The 9,609-nt window shown below is 34.5% G+C and overlaps 1 protein-coding gene and 1 long non-coding RNA gene across 2 annotated transcripts; both read left to right on the top strand.

Annotated features, from left to right (window-relative positions):
• Positions 1-2,124: 2,124 nt before the first annotated feature.
• LOC132036741 (stress-induced protein KIN1-like) lies at positions 2,125-3,467 on the top strand. The gene is made up of 3 exons (XM_059427124.1): positions 2,125-2,281; positions 2,950-3,018; positions 3,219-3,467. Exons 1-3 carry the CDS (start codon positions 2,225-2,227, stop codon positions 3,291-3,293), a joined length of 201 nt encoding a protein of 66 aa, XP_059283107.1. The 5' UTR covers positions 2,125-2,224; the 3' UTR covers positions 3,294-3,467.
• A 4,809-nt stretch (positions 3,468-8,276) lies between these two features.
• LOC132036742 (uncharacterized) lies at positions 8,277-9,394 on the top strand. The gene is made up of 2 exons (XR_009409655.1): positions 8,277-8,764; positions 9,085-9,394. It is a non-coding gene; the product is annotated as an uncharacterized LOC132036742 (long non-coding RNA).
• The last annotated feature ends 215 nt before the right edge of the window (positions 9,395-9,609 follow it).

Raw genomic sequence — 9,609 nt, 5'->3', positions numbered from 1 at the left:
TTCTTCTTTCTTCATAGACATATTCATCTCATATGTCTTAAGGTTTACGATGAGCTCATCGACAGTCAACTTGAGATCTTTGGCTTCGGAGATGGAATTTACCTAGTTATCCCAGGAGTCAGGTAACACACCCAGCAACTTTCTTACCAATTTGGTGGTTGTGATGACTTCTCCCAGAGAATGAAGCTCATTTATAATAGAGGTGAATCTAGTGTGCATATTATGAATAGATTCTCCCTCTTTCATTTTAAACATTTCATACTCGTAGTGAACGTATGTCAATCTTGGAGTTCTTCACTGTGTTGTTCCTTCGTAGGCGGTTGAAGAGCTACCCGGATCTCTTTACATTTCGAGCACGGCGAGGCTCGATCGGTCCTATTCCACACACAAGGATCTTCTTGGCATTATAACTTTTCTCCACTGCTTTCCTGTCAGCATTGTTGTATTATTTCCTTGTTTTGGCAGTGGTTTTTATACCACCTTCACCTATGTGTACTGGAATATGGACCATCACAGATGATCTCCCATAGTTCTGAGTTTTCAGCCATGATGAAGTCGGCATTCTAGTCATGCACCACCCATAGTATTTTTCGTTAAATATGGGTGGCCTAATGAAAGATTGACCTTCTTTTGTATTGGGTGGAGTAGCTATTTTACATATTCTTTCTAGGTGTTAACCTTTAAGAAAACACCTGCTCTGATACCACTTGTTGCAGGCTGTGCGTTCACCAAACAGTATATGAGGGATCTGGTTGTGTACCAGTTCCCTTATGCAATGCAGTAAGTCAAGAAGACAAGATTTTATCGTGGAAAACTCCTTGCTCAAGGGATTAAAAATCACGATCTACCCCAGTAGGATTTTAACTCCACTACACGAGCAACTTCAGATTACAATCTATTGTAAGCTAGGAACTAACTCCCATAATCCCTCAACCCTTACAATAGTAGCAACCTAGGAACTAACTCCTGTAGTCCCTCAACCTTTGCAATACACCGATTGCAAACACCTCCACTTGACTAACTCTAGCCAATGACCACTAAGGTTAACTACCTCTAGCCAACCCAACTAATACACCTTAGACTACACACTAGCCAAGGGTACCACTTAATAGATTGACAAGTAAACTGCCTAACAACTACTAAGAATTTGAAATACCAACAACAGCTTCTCATAAGAGAAGATCAGGTTTACAAGTTAAAGCACATAAACAAAGCTTAATGCAAACTAAGAGAATAAAGCATCTTTCGATGTTTGGAGCAGATCCTTCAGTTTATGACTAGCTTTGTTGAACACTTGGAGTGTCTTGTGACGGCTGCACCTTTTGAGTGATTTTTAGGTTTTCCAAGTGATACACAATATGTTGCAACATGTTGTATATATAGTGGGAAGCATGTGGGATGGATAGAGACCACTCATTCAATATTTGACCTAAAGTGGGCGCCTTCAAGCCGCTCACTTGTGCAAAATGTGAGTAGCTCGGCTTTACAACTGTCTCTGCTTACCGTGCAAGGTGCACAGAGAACTGATCACAGACCAGGTCTCCATCTGGTTTTGAATCAGTTTGACAATTATCAAAACACGAATACACTTGAGCTTATCAATAACTTAAAAAGATTAGAACTCAGAATCCATAAACTTCAAATCCTGACTCCTCATCTGATTTGAATTAAATAATTTCATCAACAATGAAAGTTAAAATGTTAAAGAAATGAAATAATGTTTTGCTCTTATATATTTGAATTTTTTTTCAAATTTTAATTATCATAAAATAAAAAAGTGTAACACAAATTATATTTCTTTAATTAAAATGTCTACTTTTATATTTTAGAGTAAGTCCGTGCCTCATGAAACTAGTTTTCAATACATATGCCGGCGTTCAACCATCTCTTTGTCTACCACTTAAATCTGATATTATAAATAATAATTAAGATTTAAAATACTATTAATGAATCACATAAAATCTCTCTATAAGTTAAATCCTATAAATGTACTCATCTCATGTGTGTGACTGACTGTTTCTCAACCTTGTCCTACTCTTGTGGCAAAAAATGTGTTTTACCATTTACCATACAATCAAGATTTATAGAAGTCAGCATTGGATGAGCTTAAAGATCTATAAATACAGAATTTCTTACTACACACCTTCATAAGAATTAATTGTAAGATCTAAAATAGTTTCAGTAAATAATTTTGCCACTATTATTCCAAGTTCAAAAGCAAATTATGGATAATTCTCAGAAAATGAGCTACCAAGTTGGTGAAACAAAAGGCCAAGCCCAGGTCTGCATTGCTCATGCGATTTCTCTTTTCTTTAACTTCTAGTAATATATATGATGGTCCCAATCTTAGTTTTATAAGTTTCCTTCCAAACGAGTTAGAAGCTAAATAATCACTCTCAGGCGGAGTAAGGGTACCACAAGGAATTCATTTGAATCCCCTTCATTAATTACACTATATATATAAAGTTAAAATTCATTTTTCAAATATATATAGTAATCCTAGTTGTTAAGAAAAAATTGACTTCTTTCTATGTTTACGTCTTTATACTATCTATTCTGATGGGATTTTTCTATTAGATAGCAAGAAGATTAGTAGTATCGGCGAGGCTACATCTATAGCTGAAACTTTTTGAATCCCCTCAGTAAACTTTTTGGCTCCGCTACTGATCACCTTTAGCATTTTTCTTGCTTTAATAAATTAAAAAAAGCTCGTCTAATCTTCTACATTTGATATGTTACTTCGGCTACTATTAAGGTGTGTGGTAAGATGGTTAAGTGGTCCTATTCTTAAATTAGTTGTGTCTGTAGATTTGTATACCAAACTCATAAAACAAAAAAGAAAAAAGAAAAAAAATCAAATGTTCTTTTGTGCTGCCTACGTATCTAAGAATGATGTTGGCTATTACTTTCCAAATCATAGATAACACTTGTGATGTTGTGATGCATTAGGAAAAGGGTAGTCAATTGATGGAGCAAGCTGGGAATGCTGCGCAATCTGCCAAACAAACAGTGCAAGAGGTTCGAACATTCTTAATCATTCATTGTATCGATCAGACATGATCAGATTTTAATTCTAATTAGAGGATCTAGGTCAACGAATTGAAATCAATGGACAGACGGGTCCTATATTATTAGCCACCATTGCAATAATTCTCTTTCTTCTAAACTTTGTTTACTAGTAATAAATGATCTTTTCTATTTTGGTGAAACTGATTTAGATGGGGCAGCAAGTGAAGGCCACAGCACAAGGAGCAGCTGATGCGGTTAAAAATGCCACTGGCATGAACAAATAAACCAGATTAATTTCTAGCATATTATTATAGTTTATGAAGATCTTCTTTCTTCTCCTTTAGGCTACGTCCACTATGTTGCTTAGGTTTGAACTCTTGTTAAGTCTGAATTATATTATAGAAGTTGTGCTTTAATAATGTTGTAATAATGCTTCTTATAATTAAGTTGTTTGCCTACTTGCATTTGAGCACTTGCAGTATACATATGATCCAACTCCATTTGTAGACGAGTTCTCAAAAATATGATTAATACAGTTTTTTAAAAATTCCTCTACCTCAATAGAGCAAAGATTAAGTAGCAAAACATGCAATACATTGTAAATCATGAAAATGCATAAATTAAAAATAAGTACCACAAGCCGAGGAACTAAAGCAAAGTTAGATTCACAAATGTATAAATTTGGGGCACGTGAACACATAGTCTCTCCATAAAACTAGATATTTTATGTATATATTTTAAAAAATTAGTACAATAATATACGGATCCAAATACTTATAAATTTAAATAGTCCGCACTTAGTAAATTGTTGAATTTTTTATACGGATGACTAGGGATCAATTCTCACTTAATATATTTTTTCCTTCTTTTTTTTAGTGGTGTACTCATATTTTAGAAATCCTTAAAACCAACGCGGCATGAAGGAACCAATCTGCCATAAAGAAGGTAGTGATCACAATGACGTTATTCAACTCTGAATATTGACCCTAACTAGACCAAATCACCTCCATCTTCCTCAAATATTAATAGAGTCTGGTCCATATGTTTCCAACAAATTCTCACACACCCACTCAAAAAATAATTTCTAAGACCCAAATTTCTTATGAATTTAAATCCAAACTTATAGCGTCCACGCTATGAAAATGAAAAAGTGAGAATGATGTGTGGGAACTGAGTGGAGAGAAATTGGTATTGTGACTTGTGAGAGTGTGATGTGTCTGTGTATGTCAAATGCTGTCAATTCTGTGAAGAGTGTCGTGTCGTGTGTGTATTCACAGTTCGTTACATGTACGGATGTACCAAAAACAGTACTCCATTTGAAAGTTTGTTACGATGATAAGTAAGGAATTTTGCCAAGTGTTAAAGATACATTGGTTCTCTTTTCTGATTTTTTACTCATTCTGTCATAATTTATGTGACGCTCTTTTCTTTCAGTTAGAAAAAATGATACCTTTCTATATTTCGTATAATTCAACTCTAATTTACATTTTTACTCTTAATGAAATGATTTCTGGAAGGAATCTTACTCCCTGTTTGGATGGTTGTTTCCTCTGGTTCATTATTGTATTGTTTTCTATGGAACCATGTTTGTTTTCATTGTTTTTAAAATTATGTTGTATGGTATTGTAAACCTATTATAATCTCGTGGTTATATAACCATGAAAAAGTCTAATTTTTGTAACCACCAATTTGATGGTTTTTGTGTGGTTACGTATTTCATTTCCCCATTACATTCCCACCCTATCCACCCTCCTCCATCACACCCAAACTCACCCCACCTCCCACTCACCCTACCACCCACCACCCTCACTACCACCCACCCCCCACCAGCCCACTATCCCACCCCCACCAACCCACTATCCCACCCCCACGCACCCCACCCCACCCCACAACCACTCACCCCCACCCTACCACACCACTACCCCCACAACCCACACCACACCACCCACCCAATGACCACCCCCACCCACCACCTACTTATTTTTTAAAGTTCCTATTTTATCCTTTATCTTAGTTTTATATATATATATAAGGATTAAGGTATTTTAGTAAACTTACATGTTATTATGCAATATCATATAGTCAAACCAAATAATCAAAATGTTATTAAACCATAACAAACGATACAGTCCATCCAAATATTGTATTCATTAATACAGTACAATACTATACTATATAATATCATATTGTACATTATGAAACGATGGGTAACGACCATCCAAACAGAGGCTTAGTAGCTCAGTTGGTTGACTACATGATCTTTCACCTTGTTGGTGAGAGTTCGATTCCCCACCTTGTAATCCCCTCCCCATTTTAATAAAAAAAAAAAGAAATGATTTCTAGCCACACAAAATTTCTGTTGTAGGTCGTGCGCTCACCAAATAGTATATGAGGGACCTGGTTGTGTACCAGTTCCCTTATGCAATGCAGTATGAGAATCAACACAAGATTTTTACTTGGAAAACTCCTTGCTCAAGGGATTAAAAATCACGACCTACCCCTGTAGGATTTCAACTCCACTAACCGAGCAACTCAGGTTACAACTCTATCGTAAGCTAGGAATTAACTCCATAATCCATCACCCTTACAATAACGCTTATGCAACTCTCACCCTTGACTACCCTTAGCCAAGCACACTAATACACCTAGACTTACCCCAGCCTAGTGTGTCACTCAAAGGCACCCTTTGAGAATTCACCACAGTGACTAACTCTAGCTATACACTAAATACAACTAAGCTAACTCCAGCCTAGTGTACCACTCAAGAGCTTGTGGAAGCAACTTTGAGAATTTTGGACACCTACAAACAACTTCTTTTCATGGAAGAGTAGGTTTACAGTTTAAGCACAAAAGAACAAAGACTCAACAACCTAAGGACCTAAAACATCTTCAGTTCTGGGCCTGGTCCTTTGGGTTGTTGTGTTTCTGTTCTTGAGGAACACCTTGAAAGGTGGAGATACTTGCACTTTGGATGGAGCCGTTTTCGGATTGTGCATGAATGAGTCTTCTCTTGGATGTCTTTATATGCACAGAGAGAGAGAGAGAGAGAGAGAGAGAGAGAGAGTAGAGATGACCACTCATGAGATCTGGACCATTAATCGGTCGGCCTTGATGAAAGTGTGGCGCATGTACACCGCATTGTACTTTTCAGCTGCTCACTTTACAGCTGTGGATTTGGATTTTCAACTTCAGTGACTAGAACCTTTATCTGGAGGAACCTGGTTCCTCTTCTATTCTTCGAACATGTTGTAAGTACTGGATACACTGTAGCTCTACAACTTTATTGTTGGCTGAGCAGGCTGGAGACCTAATCCCATCTGGTCCTTCTGAATCAACATAGCTGGTCTCTCATATATAAGCAATTCCTGCAGGCATCTGTTCCTTCAAGGAGCATGTTAGACAAGCAGCATATGAGATGTCATAAGGTTAACTAAGTTCAGAAAGATGAACCTAATTGTATCTGGTTCCTTAGGGTTTGTCATGTCATCAAAACATATCATTCCTTATCAATTTCCCCTTTTTTGATAATGACAAAGCGACATCCTTTGTATTCCCCCTAAGGACCAGATCCCTTACCCAGATACCTCATTTGTTCCCCCTGAGACTCAGACCTCGAGATACATAGTAGTATTCTGGTTCTTTGAGTAAGGTTTGTCAAATCATCAAAACATGTCATGACATATCAATATCTATGGTTTGTTTTAAACCACAAGTTTCAAAAGCCTTCATTTATTTCAAAAACTCTGTGCCCGGTCAAACGCCCTTATATAAAATGGGACAGAGGGTGTATTAACTAATTATTTTTAGACTAAAATGAGAAAATTAAATAGTTATAATTAAGTTAACTGTCACTAAGAAATATATAAAACTAATTATTAAAAAAAATTAAAAGCATATTTTTTTAGAATGTTTAACTCTTTATTTTGAAATAAAAACAAAATGGATATCTTAAAATTGCTTTTTTAAAATTTCTATGTGCTCTGATGAAATCAACCTAAAACCAGAATTAGAAAGCAAATATTAAAACTGGACCTAGTAAAATATTTAAACAAGAGAAAACGATATAACAATGACGGGAGGGTAAAAAATTAAACTATACTAATTGTACAAAATATCTTTATATTATTTAACATGTGCCGACGTTCAACCATCTCTTTATCTATACTTGAATGAGATATTTAAATACCAACTAAGATTTAAATATAAATAAACTATAGAGATAATTAAATGATAAAAAATGGTCCCTTATCTTTGGCAGTAGGTTTAAAATAGTCCTTTAAGTATCACATGAGCAGTTTTAGTCCTTTAAGTTAGCCAAAAACGAAACTTTTGGTCTCCATAAGATATTTACCAAATTCTTATTGTTAAATTTAATTGAAACTCTAGAAAAATACTAAACCAAAACCACCAGAAATTTCCGTCAAAATTTCAGAAACCGTAACATAAAAAATTAGACGAGACAAAAAAATAGGCCAAGAATAACACAAATTGCAACGAACTCTTGAAATAGATAAAAAAAAAATAACATAAACTACAAAAACTATACTTTCAAATGAAAGTTCCTTAGATATTTTCAATTTTCATAGTTCTGGTTAAAATTAACTACTAGAGTTTGATATAAAATGTTCACCTTTAGAAAACTTAAAGAAGCAAAAACTTGAGGGACTATTTTGAACCTACTACCAAAGATAAGATACTATTTTTGTTATTTTCTGTAAAATATCGCATAATAAGTTAAATCCCATAAATGTACTCGTCTCATGTATGTCGGTATACTGTTTCTCAACTACTCTTGTGGCCAAGACTATGTGTTACCACATATATGCCTTCACAATTTATATTTACAGAATTCGGCATTGGATGACCTTATGGATATATAAATATAGTGTCTTTGTAAGACAATTACGCACATCCATAAGAAATTCAAAGCAATTGTAAACTATTATACTAAGTTCAAAAGCAAATTATGGATACTTCGAAGGCAAGCCACCACATTGGAAAAGCCCAGGGACAAGCCCAGGTCTGCATTGCTAATGCAATTTCTCTTTTTCTTTAACTTCTAGTAAACAGGATGATGGTCCCGATCTTAGTTTTTATAAATTTCCTCCTAACGAGTTAGAAGCTAAGTAATCACCTTTATGGGCAAAGTTAGGGTACCGCAGGGGGCTGAACACATTTCGTCAAAAAAATTATACTGTACATATAACATGAAAATTAATCTTTGCGTATATATAGTAGTTATATGTAGAATCCTCTTGGCTTCTTCATATATTTACTTCTTTATATGTTGAATCAACCCTGCCATTGATCACCTTTAGCATTTTAATGCTTTGACATAAGAAATCCGATCTTCTGCATGTTATATGTTAATTTAGCTATTAAGGTGTGTGGTAGGATAGTTAAGATCCCTCATCCTCAACTAAAACTTTATGTTTGAGTTGTCATAAAAGATAATATCTTGGTAAGGAATATTTTACATCTCTCAACGTGGACCTATTTGGCACAAATTTGAATTAGTTGTGTCAGTAGATTCAATTGTGAACGTGGTTCATAAAACAAAAACAAAACAAAACAAAAAAGATAAAGTGTTCTCTCGTGAAATCGACGTACGTAATTAAGGGCTAAAATGATTTTTGCTACTACTTTTTATATCATAGATAGTACTTAATCTATTGTTATGCATCAGGAAAAGGTTAGTCAGTTGATGGACAACGTTGGGAATGTTGCGCAATCTACTAAGAAAACCGTGGGAAAGGTTCGAACATTCATGATTATTCGTATTATCGATCAGACATGATCAAATTTTAATTAGATAATTAGAGAATCTAGGTCAACGAGTTAAGACAAAAAGGGGTTGAATCAATGGATTCTATTGAACCTACATATATAAACTGGTCATATATATATATATATATATTATAATCCATTGCATTAATTCTCATTCTTCATATATATATATATATATATATATATATATATATATATATATATATAATCCATTGCATTAATTCTCATTCTTCTAAAATTTATTTGCTAGTAAAAATGATCTTTTCTGTTTTGATGATATTGATTTAGATGGGGGACCAAGTGAAGACCACAACACTAGGAGCAGTTGATGCCGTTAAAAACGCCACTGGAATGAAAAAATGAACCTCGTTAATTTTCACCATATATATTATATTTTATGTGAAGATCTTGTTTCTTATACTTTAGGCTACATTATGTAGCTTACGTTTGAACTCTTGTTGAGTCTGAATTGTACTATAAAAGCTGTATCTTCAATAATATTGTATTGTTTCTTATAATTAAGTAGTTTCCCTGCTTATATTTGAGCCCTTGCAATATATATATGATCCAACTCTACTTGGAGATGGGTTATTAGATATGATCCTAATAGAAATGAAGTTCTACCATGATGCATTTAGTGAATAGACACAATGAACGAATTAATACCCTTTTTTTTAATTAAATTCCTTCATTGTTTCTTCCTGAAGAGCAAAGATTATGTAAGATCAGCATGTAATACATTGAACACCATGAAAATGCAGAGCTTAATAATGAGTAGCACAAATTGAGGAATTAAAGAAAAGTTAGATTAAA

Source organism: Lycium ferocissimum, chromosome 11 (genome assembly GCF_029784015.1).
Source record: "Lycium ferocissimum isolate CSIRO_LF1 chromosome 11, AGI_CSIRO_Lferr_CH_V1, whole genome shotgun sequence".
Taxonomy (NCBI): Eukaryota; Viridiplantae; Streptophyta; class Magnoliopsida; order Solanales; family Solanaceae; genus Lycium; species Lycium ferocissimum.
Note: the sequence above shows the minus strand (reverse complement) of the source record. Positions and strands in the feature narration are given on the sequence as shown.

Excerpts from the sequence above, each read along its gene's own strand:
- LOC132036741 (XM_059427124.1), top strand. The coding sequence starts at position 2,225 with ATGGATAATTCTCAGAAAATGAGCTACCAAGTTGGTGAAACAAAAGGC. Across the intron at positions 2,282-2,949 it reads AAACAAAAGGCCAAGCCCAG|GAAAAGGGTAGTCAATTGAT; the intron begins GTCTGCATTGCT and ends GTGATGCATTAG. Across the intron at positions 3,019-3,218 it reads CCAAACAAACAGTGCAAGAG|ATGGGGCAGCAAGTGAAGGC; the intron begins GTTCGAACATTC and ends AAACTGATTTAG.